Consider the following 13,391-nt stretch of genomic DNA (forward strand, 5'->3'; position numbering starts at 1 on the left):
AAAAAGTTGACTTTAATTTAAAATTTCATCAGGGAGTTATAATTTTTTTCATAAAAAAGCATAATATTTGTATTTCTGCATTTTATTTTTTATTGTAGAAGATTGTGTTTTTATAGGAACGCACTGCTTTAATTTATCTCTTATCTCCAATCTAACATTTCCGGTAATTTTCATTATGGATCAGTGATTTGATATTTTTTCTCTCTCTTTTTGATACTGCGTTTTGTTTTTGAGTCAGTCTTGGACAGGGGACTGGCTAGCTTGACACGATTACACTACAGAAGTGCACTGCCCCGAGAAAATATCGATTTGGTTGCCACAAGGTTTAATTGAGTTACGGTGTCATCTTTTCAAAATCAAAATTTTGAATTGAATGTCATTCTAAAGATGCCGTGGATATTTACAAAACGATAGCAAAAATCTACATAGAAAAAATTACACAAAGGCAAGTGGACGAAGATCGTTTATCGAAAATTTCGTCACGGCTTAAGTACAAAAATATTATGTTTTTTCAACTTAATACGATTCTCTTTTCAAAGGTTAAAACAAAAAGAAAGCACCTATAACAACAAATAACATAATTGGCACCTAAACAGAGTTTTACTTTGATCTGCTTATTTCTTTGAGGGAAAAGCTGTTTGTTCACAGGAACCTCATATACGAATAGATTGAATAGTTTCAGCAGTGGTTCTCACTCTTCGATCCATTTCAGTTTTGTTCAAAGTCTTTCTTTACACTGAGAGATATGCAATCACACAAAAACTGCTCTGCAACTTTTTCGAGAAAACAAATTCAACAAGGACTGGAATTAGCTGGGATCAAAATCCAAAACAAGTTTTATCCAAGAAAGCCTCAGTTTCGCGTTTTGTACTTCTTATTAAATGTTTTTACTTTGTTTTAAATCAGTTTTTGCACTTATTGATGAAATTCAAATGAATGTGTATTGCTTGAGCCGACGATTTTGGGGTAAATACAACAAATTAGAGGGTAGGATCCGTTTTTCGACTCACTCTCACTTCTTTAGTCGGCGACCGCAGATCGTCCGGCACTAAACGATAAATGCTTATTTTAATCACAGTCTTAATTCTATCCCAGCGACGGGTCGGCGAAAAACGAGCGGAGGACCGGCCTCAAAATCTCAGTGAGCTCGGAATGTCGTGAGGAGGTAAACCACCTTCGTGCTTCTGGGCATGCATTTTTAAATGGAAATTTGGCCCATTCAGAATCATTGACGAATTCTTTTCAAATTAAAGTTTAGATTTGTCCAATTTCCCAGTTGAAAAATTAAGCTTAAAAAGATTAATACCAATTATTGTGACTTGGTGCAAGACTTCTGTCCAAGAAGCACACGGTTTTGTTTTACCTCTTCTCCGTCAGTTGAAGTCCTCAATCAGAACATGTCGAGAGCCGAATGCCGGAATTCGACAGGGCTACTGTCAGGAGGTCAGAATGCTGCGGACCGCCTCGTCGAGTGCTGGGTCGCCGGCCGGGCCGACGATGTCCTCGTCGTCGTCGTCGTCCAGCAGATTGAGGTGTCGCGCCGTCAGCGAGTGGTCGCCGTTGTTGGGCGGTCGACGACCGGCAGAGGCCGTCGGCCCGTTGGTGGGCACCGTCGGCAGCAGGTCGTCGCTGCGCTGGAGGTTGAGGATTGAGTCTATGGCGCTCTGCACCTGCGCGTGCAGGTCGTCGTCGTCCAGACCTAGCTCGGCGGCGCTCGGGTCGTCCGAGGAATCGACGCCGCTGCCGTTGGTGTCGCGCGCATAGCTGTTCAACTCGCGCTGAATGGCCTCAAACTCGTCGTAGTTTTGCTCAATCTTGGGCTCCTTTTTAACCTCACTCGTGACCCGGGCCACGTCCTGCACCACTATCCGTAATTCTTTCACATCACTATTGTTCGTCGAACCAACTAGCAGCGGCATCACCGACTTGGAATGGACCGGAGTCTCCGTCTTTACTTGGATCGCCTCGGCTGCCGCATCTGCTTCTGTAATCATATTTTTTGTTCCTATTTCAAAATTGTGTCTAATTTTAAATAAGTTAGATCGGTTAGTAATCTGAAAATAAAAACTTAAAAACACTGCAATATCAGTCTGAAAGTTCTTGCATGGATTTATTAAGTTTTCATAGATGTTTTGAAAAGAGAAATAATAAGCAATTTTGAAAAAGACTCCTAAGACATTTTTTTAGATAATTAATAATTTTTATACAAACATAGTAACTTAAAAATTTATGAGCTTCCATAATTCACTGTAATTTACACAAGACCCGTCAATACCGCACAGATTTACCAAACAAATATTACCTTTAGCCGCAGTTGCAGCAGCAGCAGTTTGGTCTTTCAGGTCCTTGAGAGAGGCCTGTTCGTCAGCAAGGAACATCCTATCAATCATCATCAGTTCTGAGGTGGCCACCTCTCGCTGGCTCTCCATGAGACACAGGTACTGATACTTGTGGACCATCTGCTCAAACTTGTCCAGCAAGTGTTGTGATGTGGCCTCGAAGAACTCATCCGCCTTCTCCAGGTCCTTCTGGCCAAGTACCTTTTCTTGGAAAACGTGGTATCGCAGCAGCCGCTTGCAAGCGTCCGCCTTGCTCCGGAACGGTGTCTTTGTGTCCGGATCAGTTGCACCTTCCTGGTCTTTTGTCAGTTGTTGCTCGATTCTGAAAAACCAATACGAGTTAATAACGATTCAAACAAGAAACCTCTTTCAATTACAGGCAAATTTTGTTGAATCCAGGCTTGACTGGAGTGCTTGCAGGACGTTTGAGCCCTTTGTTAGGAGATGCAGGTCCGGCCGGGGTCGTGGCAGTGGCTGCTTTGATTTGGAGAGGCTTAGGAAGGAGAGTTACACTGTTGGCTGTGCTACTCGGTGGGGCCTGCGTTACCACTGTACTTGCGCTTGGAACCTGAATCACAATTCAGACCAATTAAACTCAACAAAAGAAATAAGGAACCAAAAGATTAACAAAAAGTGCTAATAAAACAGATAAAACATTGGTCTCAATTGAAGTCGTCAACAGTAAAAAAGTCCAAAAATAGTCAGTGAGTCAGTTGTCAAATTTTTGGCCTTAAACAGTTTCTTTGCAGGCTTCACAGCTTTCAATAATTTAAAATAAATTGATTTGAATAAGTTTTACAAAAAATAAGCAAGAACTTAGTTCTAGAAGGCCAAACTGCAAAATTACCTGGTGAACCTGAATGGTGGCTTTGATTTGCGTCGGTATTGCTGTAGTTAGGCCTTTGTCCATACTCGAGTTGAGATAGACGACAGTGGGGGTGGAGGAGAGCGTCGGGGTGGTGCTTGCAGAACTAGTGGTACTTGCCTTGGCCGCAGTGGTCAAACTCGAGGCCGTAGTTGTTACCACGCTCTGGGTTGATGACACAGCAGATGTGCTCTTGGCCTGAGAGGCTGCCTGTTGCTGCTGGTGCGACTTTTGAGTGAAGGTTATGATTTGATTTCCCACCTGGTGGTAGTAGCACACCTGCGGTGACTGGTTGTTGCTGTTCACCTGGGGAGGAACCTTCAAGTTAAACAACAGAGTTGAATACTTGGTTATCAGACTATATTAAAATCTAAATCAGGGCCAACTAATTTTGAGATTTGAAAAAATTGAGATGCTGCATTAGCCCTGCTAAAAAAAGAATGCAGGAAAACAAGCATGCTTGTCAGGAACGGCTCACTTACAGGCTGCTTTAACAGATTGGCAAGGTAAGCAAGCTGTTGGGGGGCTGCTTCAGTGAGAGCAGACTCGTCAATAATTGCTTCTACTTCGCCTACTGCAGAGGGAGGAGGAGACGGCTAAACAAAATAACAGAGCAAATAAGCATGCCATGCTGGGGAAAAATCATATAGAAAATAATTTCATATCATTTTCTTCCAAACTACAAGAGAACTTGAAATAAAAATTTCCAATAGAAAATTTGACATGCAGTGCACAGTGCACTACTTACAAACTGAAGTCCCTGAGCATGCTGGCCGGGAATGGTCGGGACCAGTTTTCCAGAGGCCAAAATTTTGTTCTGCTCCAAAGACAGCCTCTGCAGAACAGCATTTTCCTGGGCACTCCTTGGTTGCTTTTTGGCCAAAGCTTGAATTTGGGCCTGAACTTGCTTCAAATGCTGGAAAATTTTAAAGTGATGAATGAATTTTCTTTCACTTGAATAAATTTTGAATCACCAACCTGTTGTTTCTGAGGAGTCAACTGGATGGTTTGAACCTTGTGTGGCATCAGACCATGTGGTACGGAAGGCTGTTGAGGTGTTGAAGGGGGTTGTTTAATTGGAGAGGAAGAGGGCGACGGTGTTTCTGGAGCAGGTTGGGCCTGCAGAACTGGAGTCTGTGTGTTGGAGTCTGAAGAGGAGGTGACTACATTGCTCGATGGAGAGTTGGGAAGCATTTTGGAGATGCTTGAAGGTCCGTTTGATATGCTTGGTTGCTCTGCACTTGGTTGTGGTAGAATTTTAGTCTCTGCTTTGATGGGAGCTGTCTGCAGTCTAAGATAGGAATCATAGTTTTACTGAACAATTCTTAACATCCACAACATATCATAAACAACAGGTTTAAATTTTCTTAAAAAAATTTATATGCTTAGGTTCTAACCTTGATGGTTCTGGTTTACTCTCAATTTTAATCACCGCCTTTTTCTTCTTCGTACTCGGCTTTGGTTGGCAGGTGATTGTGGTTCGGATTTTGTTTTCCATCTGCGTGAGCTGCTGCTGTTGAATGGGGGCAGTCGTTTGGGCAGGCTCGACGTGCCTATTGCATGTGTGCTGTATACTCTCAGTCGAAGTGCGTCTGATCACAGTGGTTGCCTTTGGTGCAGCGTTGATCATAAGATTAGGTTTTGGGAAGCCGTCAGCCCCAACAATCACAGTGCCTCCAGCGGCCACAGTCAGTCCAGGAACGGTTTTGGTCGCAGTCATTTGTTGCTGAATTTGTTGTTGTTGTTGCTGCTGCTGCTGCAGGGCCTAAGTTAAATTTGAATTACTTTTCAGATCAAATATTGATATAAACTTTAAAAAATATTAAACTTAAGATTTCAATTATTATTAACAAAATAAAAGAAAAGAAAAATACGAAAATTATTTGAAAGTATGATAAGGAGTATCTTAAGTTCCTTTACGTCTAAACTGATGAGCACCTGCTGCTGCTGTTGTTGTTGTTGTTGTTGCTGCTGCTGCTGTTGCATTTGCTGCAACTGTTGCTGCTGGAGCATTTGGTAGAGCTGAGCGCCCTGTTGAGTGAGAACAATCTGGTCTCCTGCCTGGAAAGCAAATGGCGTGCCCGAGGCAACAACTTGCAGAATGGCAGCCGCCGCTTGCGAGTTGGGGTCAATGTTGGCGCTTCGAAGGGTTTGCAGCAGAGCCTCAGGGATTTTGTCAGATTGACTTGCAACCTGCTGCTTGGCTGGTCCTCCAATTAGCATGTTTGAAGTCATTTCCGAAGCAGAAGTTGTGGCCAACTGTTGCTGCGGAGCTGCTTGAACTGCATTTGTTGTTGTCGTCTGCACCACAGCCTACATAAATAAAAATAGTTTATTGAATTGAAAGGATTTAATTATTGATAATAAGTTAAATAATTCACTAAAAAACAGAAACCAGATTGAGCAAAATTTTAAAATAAATACTCAAATTTTAATTGGGAATGATAGTTATATTATTTTTCTAAATATGTATTAATTACCTGATTGTTAGGCTGTTGCAGCATAAGGACCTGAGTCTGCTGTCTTTGAGCTTGGGCTGCTTGAATTTGCTGGTTCAAAGCCTGTTGAGCAGCATTGTTTTGTAGCAGTTGAGTTAAGGAAGGGTGTGGTGTGGCCACGGTTTGGGACGGCATTCCTGACTGCAAGCTCTGCAAAATCACTTGGGCCGCAGCTAGACCAGCAGCTGGACCACCAGGCTTTTGGAAAAAATCCAAGTCAGATAAAAATATTTTATTGTTAATAACAATTACCTGAGGAGGAATAGTGATCATGCTGCCATCTCTGTGGATTATCACACGTCCATCCTCGGTGACAGCGATTTTGACCTGACCTGGGGGCACAGCCTGTGGAACCTGTTGAGCTACAGTTTGTTGCTGCTGCTGATGTTGTGCTTGGTTTAACTGTTGAATCTGTTGGTTTAATTGCTGCTGCAGCTGCTGCTGAACTTGTTGCTGAGGAGTGAGAGTTGCAGACGTAGACTTGAAGAACAAAACACAAGAAGACAAAATTAACTTTAAGGTCAGTTTTTAATTTCACTAACTGCACATGAATTATTATTATTATATGAAATCGTATGAAAAATTGATAAATTAAAAATCACCTGGAGGGTCACTGGATTTTGGAGCTGAGACACAAGTGGTGATTGAACGGAGGTGGGTTGCTGCTGTTGGACAACAGGCGCCTGCGAGGTGGGTTGCTGAGGTGGCTGTTGCTCAGCTGGTTGAACATCTGTGTGATCATCCAGCATTCCGTCATCATCATCTCCAATTCCTGCAGATTTCATGATATCTGCTAGGTTTAATTTGCTTTCAACCTGTTGGCTCGCCTCTTCATCCTTGCTTTTGGTTTTCTTTTTCTTGGGCTTTGATTTCTTTTTCGGAGGCTGTTGCTGCTGGTTCAACTGCTGCTGAGCTTGAATTTGAACCTGCAGGGAGATTCAAGTAAGTTTCATGTAGAATAAACACAATCATATAAAAATGTGGTTCAATAATTGAAATTCAGAAGTAACAGAAATAAGCAAATTTAAAGTATCCGAATTAATTTTTCATAATTTCCAATCTTAGTAATAAGTGGGAAAATTATTATTTGAAAAAAAAGTACCTGTTGAGGTTCCTGTTTGATCACAACTTGAGGCGTGGCTGGTGCTGGTGATGGAGTTTGCGAATGCATATTCGGAGGAGACATGATTGTCCCGATAGACAAATTGGAGTCTGTACTAAGTCTCCGCTCAACCATTTGAGGTTGCTGCATTTGCTGTTGCTGCTGAGCCAAAAAAGAGTTGATCAACTGCTGTTGCTGCTGCTGAGACACAACCTGCTGTAATTTGAGGAATTAGCACGGTTGCAAATCATCAAATATTATGTCATAAAAAAAAATTGATGCTTGAACTATAAATAAATATAAACCCAATAATAATTTTAAATGGTTGATTTAAAAAATTTTTATAACTAATTTAAAAATTCAGAACTGGAAAAATCCCGGGTCAAAATTGTACTTACTTGCTGTGACATGACAACCTGAGGTTGCTGTTGGTTCCTCATCTGAGGTTGGAAGCTGAGCATTGGCGCCGAAGGCACTGCTATGATTGCTGGCCCATTAGAGGTCTGGATCTGCTGCAGCTGCATTTGACCGCTGTTGGTTTGCACAAGGCGCAGCACAGGCTGCTGCATTTGGTTGGCCCTCTGTTGCTGTTGCTGCTGAAGGGCTGCAGCCGCTGGGTGTTGGATCAGCACGGTCTGACCTTGCTGCTGACCTGGTATCACAACTGTGTTCTTGTTCAGCATAGGGGCCGCAGTTGGCGACGGAGACTGCTGAGGCCGAATTATAAATTGCATTCCTGTGCCCGGTTGCTGAACAATCATGGGGCCCTGCCCCAATGATGGAATCACCTGAACACAGACACAAAGTTATTAATGATGATGAAAAAAAATGCAAAATTTGAAGATTCATTATTTAAAATTTACATTATGTAAATAATATATTATAATTAGCAATTTTACAACAAGAGGGTTAAGTTATCTCTGATTGCAAGTGAAAAAATTGAGATGCATAATAAATTTATTTTCCAATCATTCCTACCTGATTAAGCAACAACTGTTGGGAGAGCAGAGGATTCATGAGAATCTGCTGCGCATTGGGCACAGCAGTGGCCATGGTCTGCTGAGGAGGTGGTGTCTGAGGCGGAATTTGCTGAGCTGTGGGCTGACTAGTGGACACCGGCCGCGGGGTGCTGGATGATGAAGGCTGTTTGGCTGCTTGCGCAGTCACCCCGTTGGCTGGTTTCGGGAGCAACTGTGGCTGCTTTGGCCTCATGACCACCGGCTGGATTGAAGGTGCCATGGCCAAGCGGCCGCCCGATTGAATTATCTGCACCAACTGGTTGTTCTGAGATAAAAATTGGGACATACCAGCCGCCTGCAGGGCCGGATGCTGCAAAAGGGCGGCTGGCAAATTGGCCGTCGAGGTTGTGATGCTTGGCGAGGGCGAGGGGACGGGGGTGAGAGCGGCAGTGGGGGGTGCAGGCGACTTTTGCACATGATATGGCCCGGGGGAGGCCAGCGGCTGCGGCGAGGCCTGTTGCTGATTGACTGGCGCTGGGGATCGAAGAAGGACGCCCGGACTGGGCGATGGCGTCGGAGGGGCGTGTGGCACTGGCGATCTGTTTGGAGGAAATTGCTGATGGTTTTGCTGGTCACTCGGGGTGGCAAAAATAGCGCCTCCAGTACTATTAGCCGGGGGTGGCGACTGGAAACCCGTCTGAGTTATAATAAACTGCTGACCTCCGGCGCTGCTGACCACCATTTGCTGGCCAGGTTGCTGCACATTTGTGTGGATTTGCTGCTGCTGAGCATGCAGATGCTGAGGAGCATCAATTTTTATCACACCATGTTGTTGTTGCTGCTGCTGCGAAATTTTTTGAAAAAAAATATTAGTTGTTTACTTTTAACTCAACTAGACGTTTTAATTTAAGTCAATTTAATTAATCAATGCTCTAAAAATCAATAAAATAACGCATTCAATACAGTTGAAATAATTTTAATTCATAATATCAAATTATTTTAATGTAATTAATTTTTATTTTAATTTTTTATTTTTTACTTTGTTTTGTTAATAATTTCACTTACAATTGAAGGTTGTTGCTGCTGCTGTTGCTGCTGCTGGAGAGCATGCTGAATTGCAGCAAAAGAGGTTGAAGGCGCAGAATGATGCAGCTGCGAGGTGGCCGAGCCGTTCTCGAGCAAACTTGAGTGCAGCAGGGGGTTTGACTCTAGCAGACTTTGGGTCAGCGAGTCAACGAGGGAGCTGGGGTCAAGGTCGTGGTGCCCGTCACCCTGCAGCATGTTGACAGAGCTGAGGATGGACTGGTCGGTGGCCATCAAAGAGGTGGCCGAAGTGGTCGGGGGCACCGTGGGGGCAGTGTTGCCTCCGGTGCCACCACCGGGCGGATGCAGGCCAAGAAACGACTCCAGTGCTGATGGGTCACTGTCAAAACATGACCTTGGCGTTAAGTTCTAACTGCAGGGCACACTCAGCGATAGTCCTGGTACTTACTTAATCACGTCTAGTAATCGCTGCCCATCATCCATTTCAGGTCCCTGCAAAAATAAAAATCAAATTTCAATTATTTGTAACATTTTACACATCAATACGTACCGACAACTGGGTTAAGATTTTGTCCTTTCCAGTCTAACATGAGTTGCTTTTTTTTCAACCGTATGTCCAGAATGCTCGGAAGAAAAATTTGCTTCTAAACTGTTATTTCAGAAGCTTATGCCGGCCAGCCACAGTGAGTGTGGCGGCCGGCATTCGCAATTAGTGCCCTTCTGGAAACAGCTTTCCTTGAGTGCATCGGCAGGTCTCAAACTTGTCCTTAAAGATGAGCTCCAATGTTTGAGTGCAAACCCTTGGCCAAGCTAACGTTGCTGTAGTCTAACCCATGAAGGCGAATGGGTTGCTCAGAGATTGAGGGCCGAAATCGAGTTCCTTTCACTTCTGGCAGTTGATTTTCAGAGACGGACTTCTTTCATTTCTGAAATTAAAAACGTAGCTTTATGAGAAAACATTCATTAAAAAACGTGATGGAAAGAACTTGATTGCAATAAAAACGTGAAAATTGCGATGCTAACGAGCGCAGATCGGGTTTCAAAACAATAACAGGTCACGGCAGCCTGAACGCTTTTTGCGGTCGGAATCAAAAAGACAAACTTCCCGCCACCCACAAAAACACTCAAAATAACCCGCAGCGCTACGATTTTGTAACAGAATGCGTAGGAAATATTGATTGTCACCCTCTCTTCTCGAATTTAATCGGTTCGTATCGAGCGAAAAAGAGACAAAGCATGGTAATTACCTCGGTTACATTTTTCACCTAATCCTCTCCGTTCGGAATCATTAAAAACTTTCGATGCTCAATGGCGACCAACAACACAAAAACAATTGAAGCGCGCGCGCCATCTCCCTGAGCTCTACGTAATCAATCAATAAACGAGCAAACATTACCGCGTTTGCTGTCGATTAAAAAAATACACATTGCCAATGCCTAAACAGGCATTCCAATTGGTGTTTGTTTTCAAAAAGTGGTAGATTAGATATAATTAAATAATCGCGCAAGGTTTTACGGAGCGTTATATGCCTGACATGAATAAATTTACTTGAGATTTTTTATGACGACAGATGGCTGCCACCAGATAACGCGGTAAATCTGCGTCTGATTTAAATGTATACAATGTGCGTTTGTACTGATTGTTAGATAGAATGGGTTAGGTTATCAATTAATTCTCTAAATTTTCACAAATTTAGGCTGGCCTAGCGATTTTTCAAATTTTTAGATTGCGGTTTAATATTCTTTCATAATTTATGTAAAAATATTATTAAATAAAATTGAGAAAGTTCCAATTTTTAATGATCTTCATTTCTCTCTGTCTCAGCGAAAAAGATATGAAAAAAATAATTAAGTTGTATAATTATAGAAACTCTTCCTTGCTTGCATATACACGACGCCTCTTCTTGTTCTGCATATACACTTAATAAATAAAATTCGAAATATACCATAATGATAAATGTATGAGTTTAGCGGTATATGATATATGATTATAAGTCTTGTGTAAGACTGTAGGGAGCCAGAAGTCGTAGACTCTACGTGTCGAGGAGTGAGGAGTACATAATAATATACTTGGTACATTCCCTGACCTATCCACTGCGGAGGGAACGAAATTACCCCAAGAGGCAAGAGCCGTACAAGTGCCATTCGTACCCCCACACCACTGCTCTATGCCTTTCTCATCCCACCTCGTCCTCGGTCGGACACTCTGCTGCGAGTCGGCGTGTTGCCCCAGTGGGTCCCCCGAAACCCACGGCAAAGCGCGTGTGTTCCCTTCCTTCCATCCAATGCAAGCCCTTTTATCAGCGAGTACACGTACATTGCCTGTGTGCCGAACGAACCGCGCCTCGGCATCAAGTTCCTCTCATTGGATCCTCCCACTACGGCCTCCCCCACCCCTAGCCGCGGCCGCCGTCCTACTCGCACTCCGCACGCGACCGACGTATTTGGCTTGCCTGGCGGGCCTGCCTTCAACGCACCCTGACGGAGCGGTGGCCGTCTGCCCTCACCCAGCTCACCCTGAATAGGAACAGTCTCAACGCCAATGCGCCGCCCCACCCCTCCGCCACGTTCATTCATTCATGACTGGGCCAAACCCCGAACCCACGCACGGCATTATAGCACGTGCGAAACAGCTAGAGCCGGCCCCCGTCCCAGCCCAGCAACCGCCCCTTGGTGCACAGCACCGGTAATGCAGCAGAAAGCCGGCAACAATTCCGTTTTATTTGAGCGAAGCCGAAGCCAGACCTAAAAAGTTCTAGGTGGTGATTTAGTTATGGTCTTATTAAGTTGCATTTATTTCTATCTACTCGTCGGAATAAAGACATGCGATTTGAAACGTTGGCAGAGAAGAGATCAACAAGTCATTGTATCTTTTCACTTTTTTTGATAAGTTTTTGCCAAAAATTCAGGGTACCCCGGGCCGCAGCAGTGCTGGCCGGCCAAACGAATTGGGACTTGTAGAGATAATTGAGTCCGATTGCGCGCGGCGATTGCAACATGCGTACAGGATGAGGGACGGGCTTGCGGCGGGCGTCCACGTCCACGTTTGGTTTGTATGCCCACTCAGGAACCGGAGGATCTTATTTTTTTGACAAGCCCCATTTCCACTTGGAGCTCCCCTACCCAAAAAGCAAGGGGCAAGATTTATTTCTCTCTCTCTCTCTCGCTCGTTCGTGTTCGCTCTCTCGTTCGCTTCTCTCTCTCCGCACCCCCCTCCCTTGCACAAGCTCTATCACAGGAGAAGAGAGGCTCTTTTAGACACAAGAGGAAAGGCTGCAAACACCGTAGTGTGCCTCGAAACAGGTGAAATTCGCAAGGAACTGTGCGTACACGTTGTCCCCGCGCTGGGTTCGCCCCCGGGGCAGCCGGGGGGTCCCGTCAGAGCGGGCGAAAGGGTCGTCTACGCAGTGGGGAACGCCACGGGCCGTGACCCCTTTCCGTAAGTAGGGACGATGAGGGCCCTTTGGGGTGGGGTAAGGTCGGAAACCCTGGGGTGCTCGGGGACACAAGTACTTCTGAATTCTTTTGAACCGTACCATTCCTCGTAAAAATCCCACAAACCAAATAATATTCAAAGAAAACACTCACCCGTCATGAAAACATGCTCATCAGCAACAGGGGTTTCCTACTTTGAGGCACGGACCGGCTCGCAATTGGCTGCTCTCGTTACGTCACGCGCTAACGACGCGTCCCATTGGTCGACACCGCTGACAGCCTCCGACAATGCACCAGAGATATCAACTTCAACATCGATTTTTGATCGACAATCTGGCTCTTAATTTCGGTTGGGCCCATTTTCTTCATTACCCCCTGCGGGGGCAGGACCTTGTCAGAAGCCCCGGGACCCGCAACGGGCTCTAGTAGAGCCATTGACCCAATAGGGAGGGGGGCTAATGGCAATTTAATGCTCTCTAAGGGTAATTTGAAGCCATGTTTGCGGCGTGTGTGACGTCAGTGACCAAGGGTTTCTCTCCCAAAGGCTGGATAATTATTGCGGCAACAGCGGAGAACATGGGTTATGGGTTTCTATTCTATGTAATTTAAACAAAAAATGCATATAATTCCGCCGCATTAAAATTAAACATGACTTCAGTTCAAGATGTAGAACTTATTGAACTCGCATAGATTTAGATTATTATAAAAAAGGAGTACTAGGGCTAGGGGGTATGAGTATCCAGGGGCCCCTAGGGCCGAGAGTTCATTAGGGATCCATATAATATGTGTGTGCCGCGGGATTAGGTTGTCCGCCGCGGTTGGCTGGTTAGATTGCGCCGTTTGGGGACTGATGAACGCTGGGGTTTGAGGGAGGAACAATTAAAGCCCCTCTCTTTGAGTTGTGTGCCATTGGCCGACGGGCCTATAAAAACACATGGCCCTAGAGTATGTGAGAGCCGTGTAAGGCACTACACAACAGCTGCGTGTGCAGCGAGGTGAGGTGACGGACGTTCTTTTGGATGTGGGATATATTTAAATGATAATCCGACTGGATAATACAAATTAAAAAAAAAAAATCAAAGGTCGATCTTTTTTTGGAAACAATTTTTTTTACGTTCTCTTTTTATGCAGTACATACAGATTTGTATGT

General features: G+C 44.4%; 1 protein-coding gene across 11 annotated transcripts; it reads right to left on the reverse strand.

Annotated features, from left to right (window-relative positions):
- Nucleotides 1-44: 44 nt before the first annotated feature.
- Nucleotides 45-12,503, reverse strand: LOC132204841 (histone-lysine N-methyltransferase 2D-like). Of its 11 annotated transcripts, none has more exons than XM_059633656.1 (19): nucleotides 12,395-12,503; nucleotides 9,358-9,733; nucleotides 9,256-9,299; nucleotides 8,829-9,201; nucleotides 7,783-8,607; nucleotides 7,203-7,592; nucleotides 6,805-7,020; nucleotides 6,305-6,628; nucleotides 5,955-6,182; nucleotides 5,685-5,900; nucleotides 5,125-5,517; nucleotides 4,602-4,969; nucleotides 4,183-4,495; nucleotides 3,953-4,120; nucleotides 3,687-3,800; nucleotides 3,187-3,522; nucleotides 2,717-2,907; nucleotides 2,303-2,661; nucleotides 45-1,984 (listed from the first exon to the last, which is right to left on the reverse strand). In XM_059633656.1, the coding sequence occupies exons 3-19, from the start codon at nucleotides 9,288-9,290 to the stop codon at nucleotides 1,437-1,439; spliced, it is 5,397 nt and encodes a 1,798-aa protein (XP_059489639.1). In that variant the 5' UTR covers nucleotides 9,291-9,299; nucleotides 9,358-9,733; nucleotides 12,395-12,503; the 3' UTR covers nucleotides 45-1,436. The 11 variants fall into 11 exon arrangements, with proteins under 11 accessions (XP_059489639.1, XP_059489641.1, XP_059489642.1 ...); XM_059633658.1 differs by lacking the exon at nucleotides 12,395-12,503 and adding an exon at nucleotides 10,993-11,151; XM_059633659.1 differs by lacking the exon at nucleotides 12,395-12,503 and adding an exon at nucleotides 10,055-10,370 and having other exon boundaries at nucleotides 6,805-7,017.
- Between the last annotated feature and the right edge of the window lie 888 nt (nucleotides 12,504-13,391).

This window comes from Neocloeon triangulifer, unplaced genomic scaffold, assembly GCF_031216515.1.
Source record: "Neocloeon triangulifer isolate White Clay Creek 2 clone unplaced genomic scaffold, ASM3121651v1 ptg000022l, whole genome shotgun sequence".
NCBI classification, from domain to species: domain Eukaryota; kingdom Metazoa; phylum Arthropoda; class Insecta; order Ephemeroptera; family Baetidae; genus Neocloeon; species Neocloeon triangulifer.

Bases quoted from the DNA above. Each gene is read 5' to 3' on its own strand.
- LOC132204841 (XM_059633656.1), bottom strand. From the start codon at position 9,290: ATGGATGATGGGCAGCGATTACTAGACGTGATTAA. The intron at 4,121-4,182 runs GTTGGTGATTCA...AAAATTTTCCAG, and splicing joins TGACTCCTCAGAAACAACAG to CATTTGAAGCAAGTTCAGGC. The intron at 3,523-3,686 runs GTAAGTGAGCCG...TTTAACTTGAAG, and splicing joins CCAATCTGTTAAAGCAGCCT to GTTCCTCCCCAGGTGAACAG.